The sequence below is a fragment of the Salvia hispanica genome, chromosome 3 (genome assembly GCF_029641045.1).
Source record: "Salvia hispanica isolate PSC_SH4W2 chromosome 3, Shi_PSC_v1, whole genome shotgun sequence".
Lineage (NCBI taxonomy): Eukaryota > Viridiplantae > Streptophyta > Magnoliopsida > Lamiales > Lamiaceae > Salvia > Salvia hispanica.
The window spans coordinates 38,234,409-38,260,004 of NC_142694.1; the positions used below are offsets into that span (position 1 = coordinate 38,234,409).

The following is a 25,596-nucleotide window of genomic DNA, read 5'->3' on the forward strand; positions in this document are numbered from 1 at the left end:
AAACTTGCATCCATTCTAACCAGAGTTGGTTAATATTCAATTAGACTATACGAAATATAGTACTTCCTCTCCCTCTGTCCCACAAAAGATATCACACTTTGGGATGATACGAGATTTTATGAGGTTTTGTTTTGTGTGTTAGATGGAGAGAGAAAATATAATTTTTATATTCATGTGAGAGAGAATTTTTTTCAAAAAGGAAAATATGACATTTTTTTGGGACAACCTAAAAAAAAAAAAAATATAAAATCTTTTATGGGACAGAGGGAGCTGGACTATTGTTTTTTTTTTTCAAATTAAAATCAGTCATCAGAAAAAATCGACAAATGCTGTCATTAATTATATACGCAGTTCATGTGCAAAAATAGAGTAGGAGTAGTCATAAGATTGAAATTAATTTACGCAGTTCATGTGTCCACATTAGTTATGCAACATGTAAAGTAAAAAAGATTGAAAATAAGTCTGAAATTAAACATATTTCTGGTTTGATGCCGCAAAGATAGATGATAGGAGCTAGAAATCTCCGGTGGTTTGGACTGAGGCGCCGGCTTTCCACCTCGCCCAACTCTGCTACTTCATCCCATTCCCAAGGTTAACCACATCTAAACTTAAATTTCTACTCATTTACTCGGTTTTGATTTGTTGGATATGGAATCAGAAAAGTGGAGGTTGGAAGAATGGTGGATCCTCATACCAACAGGCCTTTTCGGCGTTGCTGCTTGGAATTTCTTCCGTGCCCGAGCCAAGGTTAATCCAATTTTGATTTTCATTTTGATTTTGACTTTGATTTTGATTTGTCATGTTAAGTACATACTAATAAAGGAAACGTTTTTGGGGTTAGTGCAGGAGAAGGTGCACAAATACAGGGAGGGAAGACTAAAATTGGAAGCTCTTCAAGGCAACCGCATCTATACTGAGAGGCAGAGCTTGGATTCTGTGGAGTTTAGGAGGGTGGTGTGTAGGGGAGTTTATGATCACAAAAACTCTATTTTAGTGCACAAATATATCAAAATCAACTCTGGATATTGGAAATATGGATACAACCTCCTTACCCCTTTGCATCCCATCCCCAATGATCCTCAAAGGTAATTCATTCTCATTCTACTTTTGTTGGAAATTATTTGTGTTACAAGTAAAACCATTAGTAATTTGCAGCATACAGTCTGCTATACTTGTGAATAGAGGATGGGTACCCTTGGCGTGGGGAAAACAGGCACTTGGGCGAGAGGTTGCATCTTCACCACATTATCATACTATCAATTTGAAATTACTATTATTAATGTGGAGTGTGCAGGAAGAGAGCGTTGAACTGGTTGGAGTAATAAGCAAGGGTGAGAGGCCTAACACACTCTGGAGATCAAACAATCCTGCTAAGTCCGAGTGGTTCACAGTGGACGTTCCCTCCCTTGCTCATGCTTGTGGACTCCCTGAGACGACACTCCATGTTGTGGAGATCGATTCGAGCAGCAAGATGAATACCAGGAAGCCATACCCCTTTGCTTTCCTCGCATGTCAGGTCAAGGAAATTTACTTGTCTCAGCTAGAGCATGCGCGCTATTCAGCCCTCGGGTAATATATATTCATCATTATCATACTTATCTTTTATGTCTGGATTCATCTTCCATTCTTTCTAATTTAGTATGGTTACATAGATGATCTACTGTAAGTTTTAATAAATCAAGAGATTGATCATGCTTGTATGTGCAATAAAAACAAGAAGCTTTTCCTGATTTAGACGTTGGCGCAGGTTCTTTAGTGGATGTTCTGCAATGGCCGCGGGTCTGAAGAAATTTGGCAAACCCTGATGGCTCTTTTGTGTATCTTATGTTTTACAACAATGCAGAAACAAGGTTTAGTTCATGTGATGGAGTATTAATTTTGATTTTGAAAACTATCTGATGCACATTTATCAGAGAACATCCTGTTGGAACACAAAATTTATTGCAAAAACATTACATTTCTGTAATCTCTGAGCATTCATAAGCTTATACAGGAGTACTACGATTATATTCATATGGCTCTATAACTAAACTTTCCAAGATTCAATCGTCACCATCCACATCTTCCTCCATTCACAAAAAGTCGTTCTTATAACTTACTCCATCCGTTCCGCTTTAGCAGTCCCATTGACTTTTCTGTCCTTTTTTTAAAAAATGATAAAAAATAGTTAAAGAGGAGAAATGATAAATTAAAAGAGAGAATAATATAGATAAGAGTTTTATCTATATTATTGTCTCTCTTACTTTACCATTTTTCCATATCATTTTTACAAAAAAGAGGGCGGAAAAGTCAATGGGACTGCTAAAGCGGGACGGAGGGAGTATTTATATTTCATTCCACAATTTTGTTGTCGTTATTACAACAATTAATCGTCATGTTGACATCATGCACCATGTCTCAACTCTTTTCTAATTTGATGAATGATGACCACAAAATAATTGACACATATTGCACCTTTTTTAGAGAGACCCACCACTAACTCAGATAGATTTTTTGTACGCCATATAAAAATATAATATTATAGACATAAATTGATAAGAAGCAAGAAGTCAAACAATTTGACAAAAAAGAGCCAATTCAAGATTGTGGGATCTATTGAAATTGCACTGATAAATTAGTTGGTGACAACCAACTTTCACACATTCTAGACGATTAGATTAGATGTATATATGTTAATTTATAATCTCGTTTGATAGTATTATGAGCATTTATTAAATGAGGAATAAGTATACATAGTTTCTTACACTTGATAAAGAATAAACAAAACAGTTATAAGTGCTGGCAGCTCTGCTGAATACTACTCCTAGTACTATTTTTTTCACAAAATTTAGTTAACACTGGTGCTGATCAAGCTGGCAATTTTGTCACTACATCAAAAAGGTGCTAAACTTATAATGAATCAAATAAAAAAATTGGAGAATTTGGACAAAAATTTAATGCCACATTAAATCTGCACATGCCAAGCTTCCCAAGTCAAACTTTAGCTGAAGGATGAAGCATTTTAAGTTTTCACCCATGTTTTTACTGCTTATAGCCTTATATAGTGTGCGTAAATAGTTTTCAAAATCTTTTAAACAAAGTTTCTTCTTTTGGATTAAAAATCTCAAAATCATGAATTAGTACAAAACCCACATGATTCTCAGCCTCCACCTTTTCAAGTGTCCATTTCTGGCATCCATTTCTTACAGAGTCCAAGTCCTTTCCTTGTTGAATTCTATCCTTTTCATTTTATTATCCCTTTCTGTCATTATCCCAAGAATTTCTGGATTTTATTCACAACAATTTCCTCAAGCTCTTATGGCTGGACAATTATTCCTACTTGTTCTATTTTTAACAACTTCCACTGCTTTCACACCTGAAGATAACTTTCTCATCAGCTGTGGATCCGATTCTAGCTCAGAGATAGTTTACAACAGACACTTTATTGGGGATTCTTCAGACAAAGGTTCATCTTTTCTGTCGGAAGGTAAATCATCTTCTCTCACGAATCCAAATTCTGCTGTTATTTACAGCACAGCTCGAGTTTTCACTTCTGCTTCGAGCTACACTTTCAATATCAAGAAACTTGGGACTCATTTGGTGCGTCTGCATTTCTCTCCTTTTACCTCTCGGGATTATAATCTCAAAAATGGGAAATTTGGTGTTTCTGCCAATGGGATTTCGCTTTTAACCACTTTTAGTGCTAATGTTACTGTTGTGAAAGAGTTCTTTGTCATGGTAGATAGAGATGAGCTTGAGATTGTGTTCACACCTGATGATGATTCAGATTTTGCATTTGTGAGTGCAATTGAGGTTTTCTCAGCACCCAAAGATTTCTTCATTGATTCTGTTGAGATAGCATTGATTAGCCCTCAAGAGATTAGTGAGTTTAAGCAGAATATCTCAAACCAAGTTTTGGAAACAGTTCATAGAGTTAATGTTGGAGGTTTGTTGCTAACACCTTTTAATGATACACTTTGGAGGACTTGGATTCCTGATGAGGATTTTCTGGTGATTAAATCTGCTGCTAAGGTTGCTAGGACTAGTGATCCTCCTAACTACCAGCAGGGCGGGGTGACTAGGGAGGTCGCCCCCGACAACGTGTACATGACTGCACAACAGATGAATGTATATAATGGGAGTTTGGTGAATCATTTCAACATAACATGGGATTTCCCAGTGAGCTCAGAGGGCGCTATGCATTTGGTTCGTCTGCATTTCTGTGATATCGTGAGCATTTCCCTCAGCATGTTGTACTTCAACATATATATTAATGGCGTTACTGCATACAAGGATGTGGATCTGTCTGTGCTTGCATTTCACAGGCTTGCATCTCCTTACTACATTGACTTCGTTGTGAAGAATATGAGGGGTTCTGGTGTTGTTCGGATCAGTGTTGGCCCCTCTGATTTGAGCAATACCATGAAGAAGAACGCCATTCTCAACGGGGTGGAGATCATGAGAATGGTGAATTATGTGTCTCCTTCGCCCCCAAAGTCTAAGAATGGTGGCAAGTGGATTGTGTTGGGCTGTGTCGTTGGTGGAGTTCTCGTGCTGAGTTTGGCCGTTGTAACGGTTGTAGCCATATTGAGATGCAAGATCAGGAAGCCCAAGCCCAAGCCCAAGACAAGGCGTGCGGAGAGCACAGTCTGGGCTTCTCTTCGTATATTTGGTGGTGGCAGCTCCCACGGCACAATATCTCAAGGCACAGCCCTGGCCTCTCCAGGCCCGTACGGCTACTATGGTCTGAAGATCCCATTTGCCGATCTACAGATTGCTACCGATAATTTTGACAAGAATTTGATAGTTGGCTCGGGTGGTTTTGGCATGGTCTATAAAGGGGTGCTTAAAGACGACATAAAAGTGGCTGTGAAGCGAGGCGTGCCTGGCTCGAGGCAGGGGCTCCCTGAGTTTCAAACTGAAATTACTGTACTATCCAAGATTCGCCACCACCATCTTGTCTCACTCGTAGGTTACTGTGAGGAACAATCCGAGATGATACTTGTTTACGAGTACATGGAGAAGGGGCCATTGAGAAACCATCTCTATGGTAGTGACTCGCCACCTTTATCTTGGAAGCAACGGCTTGAGATATGCATCGGGGCGGCCAGAGGGCTTCATTACCTTCACACCGGCTCAGCCCAAGGGATCATTCACCGTGACATCAAATCGACAAACATTCTGCTTGATGAAAATTGTGTTGCCAAGGTTGCTGATTTCGGCCTTTCAAAGTCGGGGCCGTGCCTAGACGAGACTCATGTAAGCACTGGCGTCAAAGGTAGCTTCGGCTACTTAGATCCTGAATATTTCAGGAGACAGCAGCTCACTGATAAATCAGATGTCTACTCATTCGGGGTTGTGCTCTTTGAGGTTCTTTGTGCTCGACCTGCAGTGGATCCATTACTAAACCGCGAGCAAGTAAACTTAGCTGAATGGGCAATGGAGTGGCACAAGAAGGGGATGATCAATGAGATCATAGATCCTAATCTCGTGGGTCAGATCAAGCCGAACTCCCTCAAGAAATTTGGTGAAACGGCTGAGAAGTGTCTGGCTGAATATGGTGTGGATAGGCCAACTATGGGAGACGTGCTGTGGAATCTGGAGTACGCGTATCAGCTACAGACTAATGAGAGGCCAAGGGAAGAAGAGCAACGAGCAGCAGATGGTGATGATGAAGCACATGTGGTTGTTCCATTGAGGCGTGCAGACATTGATGGGGATCGGGATTATGATGGTGGTTCGGACATTTCAACGAGCCGTGTTTTCTCCCAGCTCTTAACCAATGAAGGTCGCTAGATCACCAGATAAAGTAACAAATTGCACTGGTGCTGTAGGCATATACTACTACATACTTTGCCTTGATAGATATGTTGGTTTGATTGTTCGTAGCTATTTTTGAACAGAAACTTGGGCCAATGTAACATGTTCTACCAAGAATTGTCTGTCGCCATTTGAGGTTGTTTGATGGAGTAGTATTTGTCTCTGATTTGGATTTTGTTTTCATTGTTTATACTCCACTTGATCAAGCAAGCGTTGTATACATATATTAGTGAGTAGTAGTATAATTTACTGTAGTTATTACCTGTATCAATATCAAGTTAGGGAGTATAATTGCTACCTGTATCAATATAAAATTCAGTTTTCACCATTTTGATGCTTATTCATTTAGTATCTTCTATACCTACATTCTAAGAATTTTCAGATCTTTTGTTATGTTTGAGCAGGTTGTGGTGGATCTTTCACTTAATATGGAGTACTTGACTTTCATTGCGAATCAAGTTTCAATTGCTCAACAGGTTTATGGTGATGAAGAATGGTCTTTTGGGTTCTGTGAGCAAGGGTACTGGACTCATCCACTGAACAGAGAAACCACACATTCTGTCTCTATAATTAACCAAAAAATCAGGGAACTGAGCAGAGACCTGTCTGGAGAATCATATGATTTGTTAGCAAAAAATTGCACTCATTTTTGTGATGAGTTTTGAGAAAGACTGGATGTTGCTAATTCTTCTTTTGATGGCAAAATTAGCTTCTCCTGGGCTAAGTAGCTCCCATATACTGATTCTTAGCTAATGATAGTGTATTCATTTGCTAGGGAAACCATTATTGGATGGGTAAGTTATATAACTACTAAAATACGAATCATTTGCCTGGGAAACCATAGTGGTGAACAATGCAAGTTATAACTACTTAAAAATTTCAAGTAATTGAAAAACACTAAATATGAAGCCAAAGTATGAAAATGTGATGATACAAAAGGGGCAGCCGAGCTCACTCCATATGTATATACATAAAATTATTCAAACAGAACCTAGTGCTCGCACAACAACTTGACCGATTGCCTCAGATTTTTGTTGCTTCTTCATCCTCTCAGCATCCGGTTGAACATATAAGCATCAATGTGAGCATCGTCAGCTATTTTAAGTGACGAAACAGCCTGAGCAGCAAGATGACCAGCAGATAAACCCACGGAGCCCCATCCTTGTTCAGAAAAATATTGAGGGTAGACGTCTCTTCCAAAGAGATGATCAGATAAGACCAACAGGTTAGAGTTACCCCAGTGACTCCACATATGCCCATATCTGTGAGCATCAGAAACCAATCCAATATTGTCAAGGGAACACTTGGGGAAATCTTGGTAAGGAACCAAAGAGTGTCTCCCAACAATGATGTCCATGTTGTTAGCATGATCCCACAAGGCCAGCCCCTCATCCTTCTCCAGCATTAGTTCACTTGAATCGTCCGAGTCTTCGCCAAGTAGGACATGCAGAGCAACCGCCTCTGCTATGGCAGCACCTTCGTCAAGTCTTTCTTGTTCTTCTTTCTTTTTCTGTTTCTTTTTTTCTAGCTCAGAACGGATCGCGGCAGAAGTAGCCAATGCCTTCTCCAGGCGTCTCTTTTTCTTCTCAGCCTGTTTAATTAGATCAATCTCGTCTTTCACCTGCTTCTTCTTGCCTTTCCTTACACCAGTAGTGACTTTAGCACCTTCCATGATATCCAATCACACTCAACTCAAACCCTATCGCTACACAGTCCTAACAACCTAATATATTTCCAGAATATCCTCTTTGTTTTCCCTAGAATACTTCCCTATGGCATATGCATTACCAAAGCTAATTTGTTTCATTTCTTTTCGAAACACGTTATTGAATACTTTAATGAACTAAAATTCAAAACTTGGAAACATTAAAGCAGTAAATCTATAGAACTTACACCTACACCTACACCCACTCAGGTCTGAATGAATACCTCATCTTGCGCACACTACATTCCCAAAAAGAAATAACAGGAGATAAAAGAAGTGAAAACTGGTAAGCATTCATTAATCCTGTCTTCATCATTGTTCTCAACCTTTCACAACCTTTTGCCACCCACTAACAGAACAGTTAGAAGAGTAACTCAATTAATATGAGCGGTAACAGTTCTTTTCCGCCTCAAAAAACTCACATGGCCTTCCCCCTGCAATAAACAAGAATAACCTCAGCATATACACAACCGCTAACAAGAAGAAATGCAGAATTCAAGCAAAAACAGCAACTACGTAATTACAAATGGGAAATGCTAAACAGCAACTTACTGTAACACACAAATAACTACCAATTTGAGACACATACCTACGTAAATGCCTTGGAACCAATCAAGAAAAAACATGCCACAATATTGACAGCATAGCAACACAAAACAATATGAGGCAAGAAGTAACATGACAAGCATTCTGTAATCTACCACAAGCCACTGGAGAGATTATGACACAGCAATTCCAGATCTATAAGAATTTTATAATGCATCCAATACAATTAAGTCATCATACAGATTGACCAGATAAAGGAAAAACAAATACAGTACATGGTGAATCATACTGAAATCTGGATAAGCCGTACTTGGAGTTATAACAAAATAACCGTTTCAGGATTGCGTCATGAAAAGCTTACACGCCATTTCTTATTCAAAGTTTTGTAGATACCAAAATACTTAGCACGTAAAAAGTGTTTCTTTACACACCTAAAACATTACTAGAATAACTACCTAACCTTAATCAAATAGGTAGCTCGGGTATTAGTTAAGGAATTGATTCACATATTGTGACTACATTCTATGCAATCCGAACATAAACATATCTCTAAAAGGGGCCATTTATGCCGCGCATATTTTTGGATATTACCAATAATAAACCCTAATTGAATTCCATAATTCAATAAGCAAAAACTCTTTCAATTTGACATAAATGCCCGAAATTCAATCCTACGCCTATGAATTGCTTAATAAATCATTCAGAACATGAATCTAAAAAGATATTAGAAGCAGACCTGGTGGAATCAAGGAGAACGAAGAAGGCCTCCGGACAAGAAATTAGAAATAAAATAGATAAGAATAAAGAAATGAAGAGAAGTGTGTTTGATTCTCTGCAATGAGTGGCGCGTTGAGAGAGAAATGAGATAAAATAGCTGATCACCCGGTGAGATGAGACGGGGGATGAGTGCAAAGACAAACTAAAAGTGATCCACAATTATATTGTAAGTAGTACTCCCTATTCATTAATATCTATTTTTATTTTTATTTATTTATTTCCTTTTCTTTTTTCAATAATTTTTAATTTCTGACCCTATAAATTTTAACTCAACTTAATCCAGACAGATAAAGTAAATATTTTGCAATCTAACAAAGGAAATGAAAATAGTGGATTGTATCTATCTATAAATAATACTACTATTATTGTGAAATAATCTTTAAATTATATCATTAGACAAATTTAATTTTAACATAATGGTTACCAAAATCTTTAGTGATGATCTAGGAATTGTTATGGGTGGTAGCTCAATTGTTGGGAGCTACGTTTATTTTATTTGTGAAGTGAACTAAATGTTCCTATCAATTTATTTACTCCCTCCAGTCTATGAAAATAAAAATGTGGCCTAAATGTGAAGTGAACTAAATGTTCCTATCTAATTGTGGTAGCTCAATTATAAATGTGGCCTTGATTGTGAACGAGGTTTGTTTGGAGAAACTAATGAAGCCAGCAGTTCTTGACATTCTACTTGTACTAGTATCTTTTGGTATAAATAATCTACAGTGAATCAACAGCCACTTTGTCAAAACTTTGGTAAGATGAATTTATACATAGCTGGAATCCTTTCATCAAAAATGGACAGCAGGCGGCATGCACAGCTTCTTGATGTCGCCTTTGAATGGCTTCTTCAGCCGTTGCAGCTTTATCTCATATAGCTTCGGCCATAACTTCCCAGTTACTGTCAAACAGAAATACGTACCATTTTAGATTTGTTTTGATCTCGAGCATAAAAATGGTCGGAGGACTCACTGAAAATCCGGTTTTGCGCCTGATCCCAGGCGATGCCATTCAATACATCAATCTGCTGAAAAAAATGGATCAATTTTTAAAATGACATCTTTATTGATTAGCCTAAAACTAAAAATATCCAGATTAACTCAGGGAGGAAAAAAGAACCTACAGAGTTTCCAGATGCTACGAGCCCTTTCCTGCGGTAGATTCGGACAATTTGCAACACTTGGTTGATTATTGGGGAAAGAAAAGATGTAGTACTACTATTTATAAAACATGGAGACTGGAGAGAAGACCAAACCTCAATTTTGGAAGGTATATCCATCCCAAGACAAGACCGTCTTTGCCCGAGATTCTTGCAATGCAGTCAGTCTAGTCGAAAGAAATAATCAACTCTGAGGTAAGAGGGAAAGATAGGAAAGACTCAGATGATAGAATCGGAGTCTCATTAACATACCTCCCAAACATTGGCCCATACTTCGCCAGCCACGAACTCTAATTCATTCAGGTTATATACTTCATCTCCTTTAAACTTGACAGTGTGATTTCTAACAACTGCATCACCCAGACCAACTAAATTAGTAGTAGTATGTTACAAACAAAGCTGCCATACGAAGCACGAACTGAATTCATGGGGGAGAAGACTTAAGGAAACATAGATAATTGATTGTGGCATATAAAAGATCAACACCCGGCAAATTCCTTAACATACAGTAAAATTTTAAAGTCTGAATTAACAAGGTAGTGCAGAACTAGCAAGTAGCAACAACTAATAGGATATGGAGAGCTGGCAGTTAATGCGTAACAACCCAGAAGATGCAAACCTTTCATTGTCTGAGGGTCAATCTGATACAAGGTTGATGTTCCATCACTTCCAAATAGAACTTGTCCATCAGTTGCCAATCCCCACCCATCTTTCATTTGATTATTAAATATCTTAACCTGCAGTAGATGACAATATTCAAAGATCGAAACCAGTGTATCTATCCAAATCAAGAGACCCAGGAATAGAAAAAGGAAATGATACAGAAAGGAGTTGAAAAGTGGAGGCACAAACTTTGCTCAAGTTATTTCTGTCATATATGAAACCAGTTTTCGTCAACCAATTGACTTGGAACAACCTACAGAGGTACATGATATTAATACAACAGATTTCAAAATAACATAACTATCAAAGTAAAGCAACATTAAGTTTTACATGGTTTTGATCACCATACAGTACATAAGACAGGTAAAGAAAATACTTCAAAAGGTAAGTGCAGTTTTACTTTATTAAACAGGAGTAGTACATTCAGAACAAGCTTCTCCGATGACTTCAAATAAAAGTCATTCTATCTAAGATTTTCATCCGATGAACAAAATCATAATTAAAAAACTTAACCAACAGTCCAACACATATTTTCTACACAAACCTGTCACCAAGAAGAGTCAAACCCTCCCCAAAGTAAGAGTTGTCCATTTTATGCATAACCTCAACCTGTAAACAGAAAGAGAAAACATTAGTTATCCATATATGATGTAAATAATTCAGATGTTTCTTAATGCTTGGAAATTCCATAAAAAAATATCTTCTCCAACAAAAAATAATCAAAAGTATCAAAAAATGGTAAACATTTAAAAAACTATAGAGGAAACAATAGTACAGTTATTCCAAAGAAAAACATAATGTGGATAAGTAGTTAATCATTAATACTTTCTTACCTTCCCTGTCCGAATAGCAACTTTCCGAACCGACGACTGCCATTCAAGAAAACATGTGAAGTTAGGAGAAGCTCTGCATAGCTCAGAGAAAATGCATATTTTGCTTTAAATAAGAATAAGAGATTTTTTAATTTATAATCCAGTGGCTCTAACAAAGCAGCCTTGGCTAGCTACTTTATCTGCTAGCTATATGATCCCATTACTCTTTCAGGCATAGGTATGATTCCTTCAAGTAGAAAATTGCCCATTTTAAAGTTAATTTCTGTATCCACCAAAAAAACATCAATTTATACTATTCCAAGATAATTATTCTACTACTCGTTCTAGGTACCAAACATGCTACAATGACTTGCATATGCATATTAAATTTATGGAAACACAGAGGAAGAACACACTCACATGTCCATAGAGTCCCGTAGATTCAAAAAGGGCATCATTTCCTGCATACAAAAGCCCCTAAACACCAAAACTGTTAGTGCAAATAGAGCTATAATTGTCACTGAAAAGTGTGGATGCAAAATTATTAAAACCAATAAAAAGGCACATAAAGAGGTGAATCTTGGGTTGAGGGTTGATGAAAAAAAGCAGAAGAAAATCCAATCGAAATACCTGAGTGAAGGCATCGGGATCGTGAGGAAACTCATTGACAACTTGAACGTCGTAAATGCGATCAATACTCGGCTCCAAACCGAGCGAGTTGGAAGAAATGGAGAGAAAAATGAGAGTGAGAGCATACGCAAAAGCAGCAGCTGAAACAAGTAAAGCGGCCATCTTGTAATTGGTGTGGTCGTGGAGATTAGTCGGATTGGGAATTGGTGGACGGCGCTTTACCGATTTCTTCCCCGACGATTTATAGTACCTTGTCATAATTAAGTCATCGGATTTGAGTTTGACTCGACGCCTCCCCCTCAACTTTACAAATGGATCTTGATTATGCGTTTATTGTTCGGGCTCCCCATTTCCAAGCGTCAACCAACTCACTTTAAATCATTTGTGAATTCGTTTGTCCAGCTGATCTAATCCCAAATGCTACTTTTGCTCTTCTGATTGATCATTTTCGCATTTGATGTGATGCGAATTTCTTACCCACTAAAAATTTAAAGGATTTTAATTTGATGTGACTAAAGAGAGTTTATGTTCCACGAAATACGGAGTGTCACACTAACAAACAAAATATTTTGTAGCCCAGCATAATTTTTGATTCAATGTAAACAAAATTGTATTTGTAGGGCGATTAAAACGGGAGTTACAACTTAGGTTCCATACAATCTCATTCCTAAAAACTATCAAGAAACTGGGAAACCACAATGTTAACTTGAAGGTGCTCCACCGAAACCACCAGATCCTCTGCCAAAACCACCACTGCCCTGCATTCACAAATAAAATAAACTCCATGTTAATAATACTATGCCCAATGAACTTCAAACAGCATAATGAAATGAGGGATGAAGGAGATATTGGCTCATTCTATCATTTAGAGAACACAATGGCAACATAAAAGATAAAAACTCAACTTATGTGAACCACAAACTCTACAAACAGAACTCGAGTGGAAAGATATGGACTTGGGAATATACACAACACAACTCTTCACAATATTTAGGTTTACTTTTCATCATATAAAATTGGATGATACTTTTGAGTATTAAATGAAACAGATAAAGGAATACATAGAGTTAAGTAGGATAATATAAGAAATTGAACAAACAAGCAACACCTAAAGAGATGAACTATAATCCATCAATCTTAATCCACAATGTAGGCAACAAATTGTACATCAACCCCACTAATAAAATTCGCCGTGTGAGAGTATTAGGAAATTCTCAGTGATTGCAAGGATAAGTAATAAAGTATAAGTGCAAATCAAATCTATGAAAGTAAGAGTGGCGACCAAAGAAATTGACATTACCCTGAAGTTTGGCTGATAATCAGCCGGAGCTCCACCTTTCTCACCACCAAATTCACCTGCTGGGCCTCTTGGTCCACCACGGTAGCCATCTCGATCACCAAATCGTGGCCTGTCACCATCTCTAGGAGGTCCACTGTGAAAAAAACAACACACATTTGAGATGAAAGATGCACAGAAAAACTTTGTAAACATGCTTCCATAACAAATTATAGAGGTGGACACACAAACAGACCATTTTTAAAACATGACAGAGGAAAACACATATTGCAGGGCTTCATACACATCTTCAAAACATATTACAGTACATCCTAATATACTACACACATTGATATTGTACTGTAGCAGAAGTTGCAAAGTTTTCTTCCACAAGTAAACAAAAGCATGCGATGTTTAGAAAGAAGAAATGAAAAGTAGCAACACGATATGTGCATATTAATGGCATCACTGACCGAGGGCGATCGCCAGCTGGCCCACCCAACTTAGATGACTTCTTCAGCGTGGCGGGCACAATTTCCGAGGGCAGATTGAGGTATGTGCGGAGGAACTCAATCCCATCATTGGTGAGGTACCAATAGTAATGCATCCAAGCGAAGGTCTCCCGGACGTATTCCTTTGACTTGAAGCTCTGCATAAGCTTAATCACCTCAAGATTCGGGACATCCATTTCTGGGTGCTTCGCCAAATTGTAATCCTTCTTCGCATAGCACACACCCTCTGCATTTTTCCCACGCATAAAAAACACCACATTATTACTACTATATCACAAATAAAAAACAAATAAAAACTTAATGTTACCTTGAAACAGATATTTCGAGATCTCTCTCCGGCTCTTCTCTGAGATGATCTGAGATTTAAATATAAATAAAATATGATTACAGGAAGAAAGAGGAACCGCGAAACATTTCAACGACAAAACCAAGAAATTGATGGATAATGTGGAGTTGTACCATGGCTGCACCGGGTTGTAGCCAAGGCAGATTGAAGAAGATGCAGCAGCTCAGCTGATGGAACCAGGTAGCTAAAAACAAAGAGAATTAGGGTTTCTCACTACTTAAAAACGGCCCAAACTCTTTGCAGACAGCCCTGTTTTTTCTATTTTAAAATTAATTAATCAAACTTTAATTATAGCAGATTATTAAATTTAAATTTTCAATTTAATTGTAATATTAACAAAATATTAGTTAAACTACTATGTAATTATGAGTTGTGGATGGTGTAATCACAATTTACACTATTACTGTACTAGCCTTTAAAGAGGTTTTTGTTTTTTTTCACCCAAGAACCTATGCAATGATGTTTAGTGAATTAAAAATTAATAAATAATAAAATAGAAAAGAGAAAAAGAGAGAATTAAAATATTGTACTAATAGAATAAATAATAAACTAGTACGAGAGATAAGAGGATAAAATTGGAGAGACAATGAAGTTACTTATTAAAAAAAAATGAAATGTCTCATTTAGATTAGGACATCTAGAAAATAATACGTTGCATTAAGACCGGGACATATTTATTGTTGATGTATTCATATGTACTGTATTAATCTAACTTCTCTATATTCATTTCTTGACCCTATTGACTGGTTGAGAGGATAGAAAGAAAATACTCTCTATATCCTATAAAAATAGATATTTTTGGGATGACACAAGTTTTAACTCAAAATTGATAAAATAAGAGAGATGAAAAAAGAAAAAGTGATTGGAGTATTATTAGAGCATCCGCAATGGTTAATAGGCCAGCCATTCTCTCCTCTGCCACGTCAGCAACACTAAAAAAACCACCTGCCACGTCAGATTTAGGCCAGCCATAGGCCAGCCGCAATAAAAACAATTCAAAATATACTACATTTACGGAATTAAAATTGCGATATACGGAATTAAATTTACGACACATATACGGGAAAAATAATCCATTCCATTAAAAAAAAAGTACAAAGATTTAAAAAAAAAGTACATGATTTTTTTTTTAAAAAAAAAGGGCTTCAACACCTGAGCCCCGCCACTCTCTACTCCTCATCGCCGTCGCCGTCGCCGCCGCCGCTGCCGCCACCCGTGGTATCTGAGCCCACGTCGGAACCCCCCAGCCTCCTCGTCGCGATCTCTAAATCAGCACGCATGCTCTCGAGCATCTCGAAAAGAATCCTCTTCTCCGTGGGGTCAGTGGCGTTCTTCCACTCTCGGAAGACCTGTAACATCTGAGCCCGCGTTTGGTTACGCGAATGGAGAGTGTACTCGAGTGGGGCGGCTGGGAGGGCGGAGGACTGGACCTCGCGGGGCGATAGGGGGGATCCGCCCCTCGCAGCCCGCTGCGCCCGCTTCTGTCCAACCGGGCGGGGGCGACCAGTAAATGAAGGAGGGGATGGAAACTCCTCAGCATCCGGGGGGAGGTCGTGGGATCCGCCGCTGCTGTCGCTGTAGTCGCCGCTATAGTTAAGTCGCTGCTTCTTCGGCCACCCAGCGTCGCACCCCGCCCGGAACTTCTCCGAGCCCTTCAGCAACAAGAAGCACTCCCAGAAGGTGAACTCCTTATACTTCCCCTCCAAGGGGAACTGACTCGCGGCTATCCTCCGGGCGTCGTCCTCAGTCTGCCCACTTTTGAGCTGACGGAGGGCGTTGGCGTACAAATTCGCAAAACGGTCCACTGCGGCCCTGATGCGCTCCCACCCCTTCCGGACCTCCTCGTTGCTGAAGTCCTTCCCGTGCGGGCAGTGGTTCTTATAGGCAGCCCTGATCTTCGCCCACATGTTGACGACCCGCTGGTTGTTCGCAACCAGTGGATCGTCGCACACCTCCAACCACCCCTTGGCCACCGCGGCGTACTCATCCTCCGTCCACTTCCTCCGGCCGGTGGCAGTGGGCTGCGATGACTCGCCGACCGCCTTGCCCTTCCCCTTCCCCCTCGTCTTCTTCCTCGGCGCGGCCGGCGTCGCTCGAACGGGAGTATCATCGTCCCCGAGATCGATCCCCATATCATGCAATGACAGAAGGTCATCGCCAGAGAACTGCGTCTCCACCGGGGTCGACGTGTGAGACGAAGCCGTCAAAAAATCAAGCGAGGGCCGATATACCGCGTCCCCTCCCGGTGACCCCTGCACCCCCCCCCCGGCATCCCGGGATACATGCCGTGCAGCATCCCCCCCGGCATCCCCCCCTGCCACATCATCCCCATCATCTGCTGCAACATCATCTGCTGCTGCATCTGGGGCATACCCCCCCACCCGGGCGCTGACTGCCCGCCGCTCCCCTGCCCGCCGCTCCCCTGCCCGCCGCCCGGCATCCCCCACGGCATACCCCCCGGCATACCCCCCTGGTTCCCCTATCGCCCCCCCCGGCGCACCAGCCATCATCTGATTCCAAGGGATGTTAAATCCCGGGCCCATCTGCCCCCATCCAGATCCCACGGGTACTGTGGGAGTCTGAGAGCCGCTCGTCGCCGGACTGGACTCGTTGTTGTGATCCATCACTCGATGATGCTCTTGAACAGAAAGTTAGAGAGAGAGAAAACTCGTTAAAACAAGTGGTGCAAATGAAAATGAAACGAAAATCGCGTTTATATATGATTTAAAAAAAAAAAAAAAAAAAACGAAATTCGACGCTGGCCGATCGGGCCTCTGCAATGGCGGCTAGCCGATCGGCTAGCGACGAGCGATCGGCCAGCCCACGCCGATGCGCTCGCCGATTTCGCGCTGGCCGATTGCAATGGTTCGGCTAGCCGATCGGCTAGCGCGACGAATCGGCTAGCCGGTCGCTAGCCGACCATTGCGGATGCTCTTAGTAGAAGTAAGAAAAACTTGTCAAAAATAAAAGATGACTATTTTTGTAGAATGGCTCAAAATGGAAAAGAGAAAGACTATTTTTATGGGACTGATGAAATAAGGTGTTATCTTTTTTTAATCTTAACCATAAAGAGAGTTTAGCGAACAGATATAGGAGTATGTTATAGTCGAGTACAAAATTTGGGTCCAGCCCACTTCTGGTTCTGGACAAAGCTTAAAATGGCACTAATAATTAACAGCGCTTTTACATCAAGGAAAATACTACTGCATCTTTATTCAACATTATTTGACTGCGTCATCTAATTTTGTAAAACAATCGAGAAGCAAAAAATTTACATCATCTACAGAAGCTGCACAATGGGATCAAAATTTTGCATTTACAGACAAACATGTTCACAATTTACATCGCCGCAAATACCCCTCATTTTATTTCATTTGCCCGTATGTACAAGGCCCCACTAACTGCTTAGACACAAGAACGATACTTACAATTATAGGAATTGGCAACTCTCGAAACACATCAAAAGTTTGCCCAGAGCCTGCCATTAACAAAGTAGGCATCCAATTCAACTTCAGACCAGCTAGTATCATTCATCAAGTAACGATCTCATTGATGATATAACTAATCCTAGGACGATTGAGAGAGAGAGAGAGAGAGAGAGAGTACCAAGGCACAAAGTTAGCCTGCACCCTCAGATTCGCAACAAAGGATAGAATCAGTTACATCAAAGGCATCACCCATCTCACGGTCAATCTCATATGATGAAAGCACCCTTCTCTGCAAAAAGTAGTATGTTAGTAAAAACTTACAAAGTATAATAATTTACCAACACAAAAAGTAGCACATACAATTGAGCAAATAATAGGCAGGGGATGCACAGGCAAGCATAGACAAACCAAAAACTAGCCCCTGAATGAATACTTTAATGCCCAGGTAATTTGTGCTTACATGATGCTCAAAATCACGACTAGCCAAATTGATCGAGAGATTTCTCATCAACAATAGCACCTGTTTAAGAGACAAAGCTAGAGATCATGAGACACTAAGAGCTTACACTTAGAAATTTAAATGTCAATTCAGAGAAGAAAAGTGGATGTCTATGAAAAAGTAAAAGTAACACTCATTTGCCACTGAGATGCATGAGAGAGACAGGAAGGTGCCACAACTAGCATAGTTACAATTGTGCTTAGTTGCTTACAGATTCAAATTACCAACAGAGAATCCCACAAACTCAACTTCAACTAAAATTTCAATATTCTATTTAATGATTTTAGGTGCAACACAGCTGCCAACTGCCCCCCCCCCCCCCCAACTGGGTGTTCAAGAGAGAATGAGATGACCTTTATGGTCGACCAAACTTAGTTAAGATTAAAACCAACGATAACTCTATACTCTATAGCATGCTTTCAACAGAACACAAAGCATTCAAGAAAGACAAGATCGAATGTAGCGGGGACAGCTCCGAAGGAATGTACATAAGTACCTTCATATGCATGAGGTAACTATGTACCCAAAATTCATTAAGAAAACCAAATCACATACTTTTCGGTATGGCACACTACTACAAGCCTTCAAATCCATCTGATTTTGTTCCACTGACTAAACTAAGTCATGGTTTTGATTAGGTGATCTAATCCATTTAATTTTTATACAGATTAATAACCCTAATTTTTTTTTGAGGAATCTTGCAGCAACAAGGGGATCAACACAGACAAGTTCAGAAAGCATACTGTCTCAATATCAATTGGGTCCATCTTCTTCAATTTCTGTAAATGGCCAGTAACATTTGGATCGAAGACACTGCCTATGAAACTGTACACTTGACCAAAATCAGGGAGAACTGCACTCAAAAGAAAAATAGATGTTATTGAAATTTTTGAGGCAGTAAGACAGCAAGGCCAGATGCCAGTGCAGATTAAATATTACAGCATAGCTTGAACAAGGTAAAGGTTAAAATAGTCCAGCAAGATTGCAGGCGGGCAGAGTGAAGCATGTAATACATAACATGTCTAAAACAGAAGCAGATAAGGAAGTAAACCAAATCAAACATCACATAAGCCTGCATGTGCAGATTAGCTAAGAGATTAAATTGATGAACGAAAAACAGGAGGTATTATAGAGCAATATAAATCCACATGAGATGACCACAATCACAAGCAAAATCACAGCATATAGAGTGCAAGACATTCGAGCTTCATCAACTTTTGAATAGATTACATAAATATGGTTGACCATCCTATCGTCACTATATTGTAATTACTTGAATAGATGTTAAAAAGCTTTTTACGACTTTACACAATAGATAAGAAATAGAGAAAAAAAGAATACAGGTAATGCATTCTCGTCTCTTTTGAATTGTAACCATCACTAGTATTAGTTGGAGGACCCCACAAGCATAAAAAACTTGATCAGCAGTTATTTCACCTGTGGGTCTTGTCTTTGTTGTGCTGTCATTGCTACCACAAATATAGGGCATTGTCTGTCCGGCATATCTGGCATCAACTGCAACAGAACAGGAAATCAACATCAGCAAAGATAAAATGAAATAACTTCTCGGGCAACATAAAAATATTCTATTGACAAGGACGAGAAGTTGTTAACCTCCAACTGCATGCAAAAAATTGGTTTTCTGCAAAGGTTTCTCTGTCCAGCCAGGTATAGATGCAGCAGATTCATTTCTTATTATTGCAGAAGGAACAGGCCTCCTTGCAAATCCATTATCAGGAACAGCAGCAGAGTCTTGGAATGATGGTCTCTCTTGTGAACGAACAGGAACTTCAGAATAAAATAAAATGAAAATGTTATCTAGCATTGAAGTTTGCAATTTTGAGCATGATTCAACAGAAAATAGTGCATACCAATTTTAGAAGCTTTCTGTGGATATGGATGAGCAGCTTTTCTTTTTGGCCGAGGTGGAGGAAGATGTTCATTGGTTCCACTCTTTTGAACTTTCAGAAAATACTTTTGTGCGTGGCTACGTATCTACAAAAGTTACAATATGTCTCAAGCTACTGTTACCGACATAATAACTTCACCTTATAATAGAGAAGTAGAGCTAATACAATCTCACATCAGTAAGAAGAATACAATATTGCATTCTTCATCCACATGCAAGTCAGAGGACTATCAAGACACAACACAACCTAGAGATACAACTACTTTATCTGCACGTACAGCAGCAAGTATCTTGGTGTTTACATGCAAAATAAGTACAGAGAGAAAATTCAGTAGATACATGAGCTTGTGAAGTAAGAGAATGCAAAACATCAAAAAAGAATATGGAAGTGGAAATATTGCATTAAACTGAAAATGAATCCATTTCATCAGCAACGGTGACACAATCTTAGTAGAACACTTAACATTCCAACTAGAAGGAATGCATACCTGGATTCGGCATACCTATTTCAAATTCATCCTAACTGCAGAACTATGCTAAAAATGAAGCCAAAAAGCACAGAGGAATCCTGAATTATGACAAGTATACCGTTACTTACTTAACACAGGAACCCATTCTCCCAAATGGTAAAGTATCTAAGCACATCAGATTAGTGCACGACGGAAATGGGAGATCATCTTTATAACATGTTTGTATGTGTAGATGCTACTTGCCACTGACAGGACTAGATGGAAGCATGGGAAGTTACCTGAATAACTGTTTTCGATCCGATGAATGCTTCAATCTTCTTCCAATCACGATCAAAGCTACACAAAGATAGCAGAATATAATATTTGTAAAGTAGAATGAGCCAGGAAGTGAGAAAAATTGTGAATCAGCTGAATAACACTTAAGCACTCCCCCAATAGATAAATTAAATTAAATTAAATCACACAGTTCATAATCTCTTACACTCGGAGAAATTATAGTTATGTGCAGTGTACCCCGAAGAAATTAACAACAGTTCCCGAAATGAATAATCAGAGAAGCTTCCACTTATAGTATGATTCATCTAGCCCTAAACAGAACGATTCAACCGCACCAAAAAGTAGAAATTCCGAGCCACATTCCAATAGTGCTTTAAAAACCCTAAGTGCTGAAAACTTACAGCTGGAGGGCTTCAAGGAACTTGTCGTGCTCAGGTTCGGTCCAGCTCTCACGTGACTTGGTAATGGTGTACGGTTTTCTGATTTTCTTATTGGGGTCTTCCGCCGGAGACGAAAATAGGCCGATGTTCGGCAAGGCCATGGCGTCCCGATCCAAGAAGAAGCCCTTGGTTTGATTGGTGTTCAGTGAGAGTGAGAACATGCGCTGAGCGTCAGTGCGTGTGGTTTCTCCTTCAGTGTGTGTATGTGTTTGGGGTTTTCTGCTTGTGTATAGATAGATTCGCTTCGGGTTGGGAAAAATTATAGAATACCAATATACCAGACTTATCTTACTAGTAACTGAAATTACCTAATTTTCTATTGACTATAAAATTTTTGTATCCTAGGACTCGTTTGATAAAAAAAGATGGGATATAAGAAGATATGTAAAACGAGCTTCATGTCAACATATGCAAAGATATGATTTTTTTTCGTTATTGTTTGATAGAAAAGAAATTATCTAAAATTGTATTTTATATTAAATAACATTGCTTAACTTGACAAATTGGTGGGATACATAAACATAGTTAATGTTATAATTTTGGTAAGATTGGTTAGGGTCCGTGTCTTATATTGGACTTTGGGTTAAGCTTAAATATGATATCAAACAATTAGAAATGTCTATATATAATTCTCTATCTTGGTTGATAACAATATAGATTTTCATATACAACAACTTAATATACTCCCTCGGCCCTCAGAAAATAATCTCATTTATGGACGTATTTTAATAAGAAATTAATAAAAGAGATAGAGAAAAAATAGGTAAAGTAGAGATAAAAGAGAAAAAGTGGATAAGTATTAGAGAGAGGGGGAAAAACCGAAAAAGTGAGAAAAGTATTAGAGAGAAATTTTTCATTTTTAGAAATGAGACTATTTTTATAGACGGATGGAGAATAATTACGGTGACCGTGTATATATCGACAATAATATATACCATAAAAACGGTTTATGCCGATGAGAATGTATAATATATTTACATATAAAAGTTAATTATATTTATAATATTTTCGGTATACCGAATTTCAGTAAAACAAACCAAAAATACGGTACGATATCGGACTATCAATACTAAAATTGGTCATACTAAATCTTGGTAAAGTAAATGTATGATTTTTACTCATATTGAACTTTCAATATGGTATAATTTATAAGCGTTTTGGTATGGTATACAGTATCAACCAAACCTCTTATGGTCTATTAATCTTTCCCTTTTGTTTTGTTTCATTTTTATGTGAATCATACTCCACTTAGTATTCAAGAGGCAAAGTAACCAATGCGTACACAAAATTCAAACATATATAAGGGAAACATGCCAACTAACCTACACTACTGAGTCGTAGAGGGAGAAGATACCGGATACTATGGAACTTGGGGCACCCAAGGCACTAAACTGGTAAATACACGACTCATACAAAAATTTTATCTTTTTTTATATTGGTATAAAAAATTTGATGTTTACGTAAATAATAGTACTACAAAAAGTTCCATTCATATTTCATTTTGGTACATTTCGTTATTTTTGTTTCGATATCGTTAACTCTTTGTCTATATGGAGTACAAAATATTTCATCATTGTTTCATGTTATAGGTAAAGAGTTAACGGTGTTCAAACATATGACTGAATGAATTAAATTGTACTCCCTCCGTCCACCAAAATTTGTCCCATTTTTCCATTTCCGTCCGTCTCCCAAAATTTGTCCCATTTCATTTTTATCATTTTTGGTAGTGGACCTCATATTCCACTAACTCATTCCTACTCACATTTTATTATAAAACTAATATATAAAAGTAGGACCCACAATCTACTAACATTTTCAACTCACTTTCCATTATATTTCTTAAAACCCGCGCCCGGTCAAACCGGGACGAATTTTCATGGACGGAGGGAGTAACAGATTTTACCTTTTGTATTATTCAGCAAACTTGAAACATTTTGTATCATATGAAATAAAGGCAAAACATTTTATATGAACTGTATAAATTATCCAGGCACTGAACTATCTGAATAAGGTGACTCGGGCACACCCAGTAAGCTAATACAGAGGTGTTTGGTCATATGCCAATGTCATGTTAGATTTCTTACTAGACATCTAGTATTACTAACAATACATATGAGATTATGGACATACAATAATTTAGGCCGAACTAGTCCAAGCCAAAATAGTTGCAAATGCCTAACGTTCACTGTCCGCATCTACTTATAAATTGGCAATTCATTAAAATACAAAACGATTGCATATTTCATTATATCATGTACTACACCAAAAACAGAAGGTGGACATCAAGGACCAACCATCTCTAACTCATGCTATCTCCTGATTCAGATTGCTCATCGCCATCATCATCATCATTGTCGTCTTCCTCCTCTTCGATCATATTGCCATCATTCAAGACACTCTTGACATCTCTGAGCTCACTTGCGATATCAACTTCACCCATAGAGCTTCCTCTGAATTTAAAGTCACGGTGTTTGATCAGAAGCCAACGGAGCAACCGGTCTTCCTTGTTCAGGTAATACAGCTCCGAGTTTATGCTGGGCGGTGTCATCATAGTCATCTGCAGTAGTTGGCCCTGCACGATATACCAATTAAATATTTCCGGATAGTTGTCTTCTTTCACAACAAGGAGTATTTCACTGACAAATTTGATCTAACATATATATGCAGTACTACAATTTAGCTACTGAAAAATGTTTATAGGGAGTCTTTACTTAGAAAAAAGGATGAGCGAGAGAAATGGAAAAAAAGTAAGATCAGGAAAACCAGGGGTGGGAATAACCAGCTTAAGCATACGCATAGACATTTTAATGGTGCATCAAAAGCCAACAAATAAAAGCTCAGATGCTGAAGAAATTCATCATTGCCTAAGCTCTTAATGTCTACAGGCATAGATGCTTTTCCTACATAATACTATAAAAGACCTATGATATGATACGATACAAAGTAAGAGCAACTAAAGAAGGATCGTTCTTAACAAGTCTCGTATAACCCAGGCTTGAGCAAGATGTTATTTGTGAATTTCAAAACAAGCATGGTGATTCGACAATGTCATGTAAAGTAAGGAAAAGCAGGAGACCAATGTTGATAATCAAATCAGTCAACATGTAAACAACTTAGCATATCATCTTAGGCAGATTTTGCACAAGTTAGTCAAAGAATTGAACCAAATCTGACATATGATCAATGTGTTTTACAAATTTGTGAATTTTTTCAATTCATTTCACCAATGACAAGTTCTAGACGATGAAATGAAACACTTCAAACCGGACACACCAGATTTGGTTGGATTGTCAGCACTTTCCTATCGAAATTCTAGTCTGAACCGAATCAAATTTCATTAGATTTCACCCTTTTTTTCCGTGAAACCATGCCAAAGGTGAGCAGGATACCTGATAATATCTTCCATCGAGTTTTCTAATTCCATAACCTAATTGGACAATTCCAAAGGATTTCAAATCAGTGACTACTCCGTTTCTTCGGTAAACATGCTTTCCCACCCTTGCAATCAAATCGAAGAGAGCTTCCTTTGGTACAGCGGGTTTTAACAAAAGCATGCAGTCATAAAGAGGCATCTTTTCTTTCAAACTATCTCAAAACCACAATCTGCAAAAAAAATTGTTGTAATGAGTCACTCTGATCCTCAGGCCGCAGCAATTAAGCAATCAGATAATCAACGCTAATTATCCATATCTATATCTACACACATATATAACCCAAGAAATGGCATGTTTTGGGCTCATTTTATCCTAAAAATTAACATCTACTACATTTTTTATCACCCATTAATTTCTGCTCATCACTTTCTTTTATAAATGGAATAGATCCGGTACATCACATCACATTATTCAATGAAATATATCAAACAATTTCACATCAAATTTCAATCCAGAAAATCTTATTATTCCAATTTTGAGATCATTAAATCCTAATTCAGAAAAAAATGAACAAACTTGCAGAAATGCTGGAGACGATATACAAGCCGATAACAATAGAATTAAGGCTTTTTGATGTTTCCGAGCTTAACTGAGAAGAAGACGGCGAGCACAGGTTTACGGCGGCTGCAGCGGAGGAGCTGAAGAAAATGGTGCAGTGCTGAGGCGGAGATGATATAATTGGATACTAAAATTGTTGGGCTTTTTGAATATGTATTGCAAAGTGGTCCATACTTACTCAGTAAATATTTGAGTCAAGCAACAATGTTTGCAACTTTTTTTTATCACAAGTCCAAAAATTTGTTTGCAATTATTGTATCTTTTAATCTTAAATATATAGATGATCATTTCTTTAAAAAAAAATTTATTAGAACAAGGAAACATCGTTTGTTATATATGACGCATATTATACTATCACTT

At 38.4% G+C, this 25,596-nt stretch overlaps 7 protein-coding genes across 10 annotated transcripts; 2 read left to right on the forward strand and 5 right to left on the reverse strand.

The window, feature by feature from the left end:
• Positions 1–335: 335 nt before the first annotated feature.
• On the forward strand, positions 336–1,966 carry LOC125215993 (surfeit locus protein 1-like). The gene is made up of 6 exons (XM_048117586.2): positions 336–591; positions 659–747; positions 847–1,085; positions 1,156–1,228; positions 1,295–1,569; positions 1,748–1,966. Exons 1-6 carry the CDS (start codon positions 504–506, stop codon positions 1,803–1,805), a joined length of 822 nt encoding a protein of 273 aa, XP_047973543.1. The 5' UTR covers positions 336–503; the 3' UTR covers positions 1,806–1,966.
• A 1,131-nt stretch (positions 1,967–3,097) lies between these two features.
• On the forward strand, positions 3,098–6,496 carry LOC125214998 (putative receptor-like protein kinase At5g24010). Its single transcript, XM_048116265.2, has 2 exons — positions 3,098–5,935; positions 6,204–6,496. Exon 1 carries the CDS (start codon positions 3,133–3,135, stop codon positions 5,773–5,775), a length of 2,643 nt encoding a protein of 880 aa, XP_047972222.1. The 5' UTR covers positions 3,098–3,132; the 3' UTR covers positions 5,776–5,935; positions 6,204–6,496.
• A 187-nt stretch (positions 6,497–6,683) lies between these two features.
• Positions 6,684–9,311, reverse strand: LOC125209930 (uncharacterized). The gene is made up of 2 exons (XM_089068874.1): positions 8,787–9,311; positions 6,684–7,938 (listed from the first exon to the last, which is right to left on the reverse strand). The coding sequence occupies exon 2, from the start codon at positions 7,469–7,471 to the stop codon at positions 6,842–6,844; it is 630 nt and encodes a 209-aa protein (XP_088925000.1). The 5' UTR covers positions 7,472–7,938; positions 8,787–9,311; the 3' UTR covers positions 6,684–6,841.
• A 129-nt stretch (positions 9,312–9,440) lies between these two features.
• LOC125212923 (glutaminyl-peptide cyclotransferase-like) lies at positions 9,441–12,543 on the reverse strand. 2 transcript variants are annotated; one of them, XM_048113221.2, is made up of 11 exons: positions 12,089–12,543; positions 11,879–11,935; positions 11,480–11,515; positions 11,191–11,255; positions 10,836–10,899; positions 10,603–10,720; positions 10,236–10,333; positions 10,080–10,150; positions 9,948–9,975; positions 9,797–9,848; positions 9,441–9,725 (listed from the first exon to the last, which is right to left on the reverse strand). In XM_048113221.2, exons 1-11 carry the CDS (start codon positions 12,344–12,346, stop codon positions 9,616–9,618), a joined length of 957 nt encoding a protein of 318 aa, XP_047969178.1. In that variant the 5' UTR covers positions 12,347–12,543; the 3' UTR covers positions 9,441–9,615. The 2 variants fall into 2 exon arrangements, with proteins under 2 accessions (XP_047969178.1, XP_047969177.1); XM_048113220.2 differs by having other exon boundaries at positions 9,797–9,851.
• Positions 12,544–12,641: 98 nt separating this feature from the next.
• Positions 12,642–14,447, reverse strand: LOC125212924 (small ribosomal subunit protein eS10z-like). The gene is made up of 5 exons (XM_048113222.2): positions 14,336–14,447; positions 14,184–14,232; positions 13,838–14,102; positions 13,389–13,521; positions 12,642–12,846 (listed from the first exon to the last, which is right to left on the reverse strand). Exons 1-5 carry the CDS (start codon positions 14,336–14,338, stop codon positions 12,790–12,792), a joined length of 507 nt encoding a protein of 168 aa, XP_047969179.1. The 5' UTR covers positions 14,339–14,447; the 3' UTR covers positions 12,642–12,789.
• A 3,072-nt stretch (positions 14,448–17,519) lies between these two features.
• Positions 17,520–21,500, reverse strand: LOC125210790 (protein REVEILLE 6-like). Of its 3 annotated transcripts, XM_048110383.2 has the most exons (9): positions 21,206–21,499; positions 20,807–20,864; positions 20,021–20,144; positions 19,764–19,937; positions 19,587–19,664; positions 18,893–19,002; positions 18,111–18,170; positions 17,829–17,939; positions 17,520–17,700 (listed from the first exon to the last, which is right to left on the reverse strand). In XM_048110383.2, the coding sequence occupies exons 1-8, from the start codon at positions 21,403–21,405 to the stop codon at positions 17,841–17,843; spliced, it is 903 nt and encodes a 300-aa protein (XP_047966340.1). In that variant the 5' UTR covers positions 21,406–21,499; the 3' UTR covers positions 17,520–17,700; positions 17,829–17,840. The 3 variants fall into 3 exon arrangements, with proteins under 3 accessions (XP_047966340.1, XP_047966341.1, XP_047966339.1); XM_048110384.2 differs by lacking the exon at positions 18,111–18,170 and having other exon boundaries at positions 21,206–21,500; XM_048110382.2 differs by having other exon boundaries at positions 17,520–17,939; positions 18,011–18,170; positions 21,206–21,500.
• A 1,706-nt stretch (positions 21,501–23,206) lies between these two features.
• Positions 23,207–25,400, reverse strand: LOC125215451 (small ribosomal subunit protein bS6m-like). The gene is made up of 3 exons (XM_089067690.1): positions 25,269–25,400; positions 24,634–24,847; positions 23,207–23,816 (listed from the first exon to the last, which is right to left on the reverse strand). The coding sequence occupies exons 2-3, from the start codon at positions 24,814–24,816 to the stop codon at positions 23,544–23,546; spliced, it is 456 nt and encodes a 151-aa protein (XP_088923816.1). The 5' UTR covers positions 24,817–24,847; positions 25,269–25,400; the 3' UTR covers positions 23,207–23,543.
• Between the last annotated feature and the right edge of the window lie 196 nt (positions 25,401–25,596).

What these genes read in the sequence shown, in the direction of transcription:
- LOC125215993 (XM_048117586.2), top strand. Translation starts at nt 504, where the DNA reads ATGATAGGAGCTAGAAATCTCCGGTGGTTTGGACTGAGGCGCCGGCTT. An exon ending in TACTTCATCCCATTCCCAAG is followed by an intron (nt 592 to 658) that starts GTTAACCACATC and finishes ATATGGAATCAG; the next exon opens with AAAAGTGGAGGTTGGAAGAA. An exon ending in TCTTCCGTGCCCGAGCCAAG is followed by an intron (nt 748 to 846) that starts GTTAATCCAATT and finishes GGGTTAGTGCAG; the next exon opens with GAGAAGGTGCACAAATACAG.
- LOC125214998 (XM_048116265.2), top strand. Translation starts at nt 3,133, where the DNA reads ATGATTCTCAGCCTCCACCTTTTCAAGTGTCCATTTCTGGCATCCATT.
- LOC125209930 (XM_089068874.1), bottom strand. Translation starts at nt 7,471, where the DNA reads ATGGAAGGTGCTAAAGTCACTACTGGTGTAAGGAAAGGCAAGAAGAAG.
- LOC125212923 (XM_048113220.2), bottom strand. Translation starts at nt 12,346, where the DNA reads ATGACAAGGTACTATAAATCGTCGGGGAAGAAATCGGTAAAGCGCCGT. An exon ending in ATCCCGATGCCTTCACTCAG is followed by an intron (nt 11,936 to 12,088) that starts GTATTTCGATTG and finishes TTTGGTGTTTAG; the next exon opens with GGGCTTTTGTATGCAGGAAA. An exon ending in TCGTAGCATCTGGAAACTCT is followed by an intron (nt 9,852 to 9,947) that starts GTAGGTTCTTTT and finishes CATTTTTTTCAG; the next exon opens with CAGATTGATGTATTGAATGG.
- LOC125212924 (XM_048113222.2), bottom strand. An exon ending in CTCGAAATATCTGTTTCAAG is followed by an intron (nt 14,103 to 14,183) that starts GTAACATTAAGT and finishes GGAAAAATGCAG; the next exon opens with AGGGTGTGTGCTATGCGAAG. An exon ending in CCAGCTGGCGATCGCCCTCG is followed by an intron (nt 13,522 to 13,837) that starts GTCAGTGATGCC and finishes TTTTTTTCACAG; the next exon opens with TGGACCTCCTAGAGATGGTG.
- LOC125210790 (XM_048110382.2), bottom strand. Translation starts at nt 21,405, where the DNA reads ATGTTCTCACTCTCACTGAACACCAATCAAACCAAGGGCTTCTTCTTG. An exon ending in TTCCTTGAAGCCCTCCAGCT is followed by an intron (nt 20,865 to 21,205) that starts GTAAGTTTTCAG and finishes ATCTTTGTGTAG; the next exon opens with CTTTGATCGTGATTGGAAGA. An exon ending in AACAAAGACAAGACCCACAG is followed by an intron (nt 19,003 to 19,586) that starts GTGAAATAACTG and finishes TTTTGAGTGCAG; the next exon opens with TTCTCCCTGATTTTGGTCAA.
- LOC125215451 (XM_089067690.1), bottom strand. Translation starts at nt 24,816, where the DNA reads ATGCCTCTTTATGACTGCATGCTTTTGTTAAAACCCGCTGTACCAAAG. An exon ending in TCGATGGAAGATATTATCAG is followed by an intron (nt 23,817 to 24,633) that starts GTATCCTGCTCA and finishes TATATCGTGCAG; the next exon opens with GGCCAACTACTGCAGATGAC.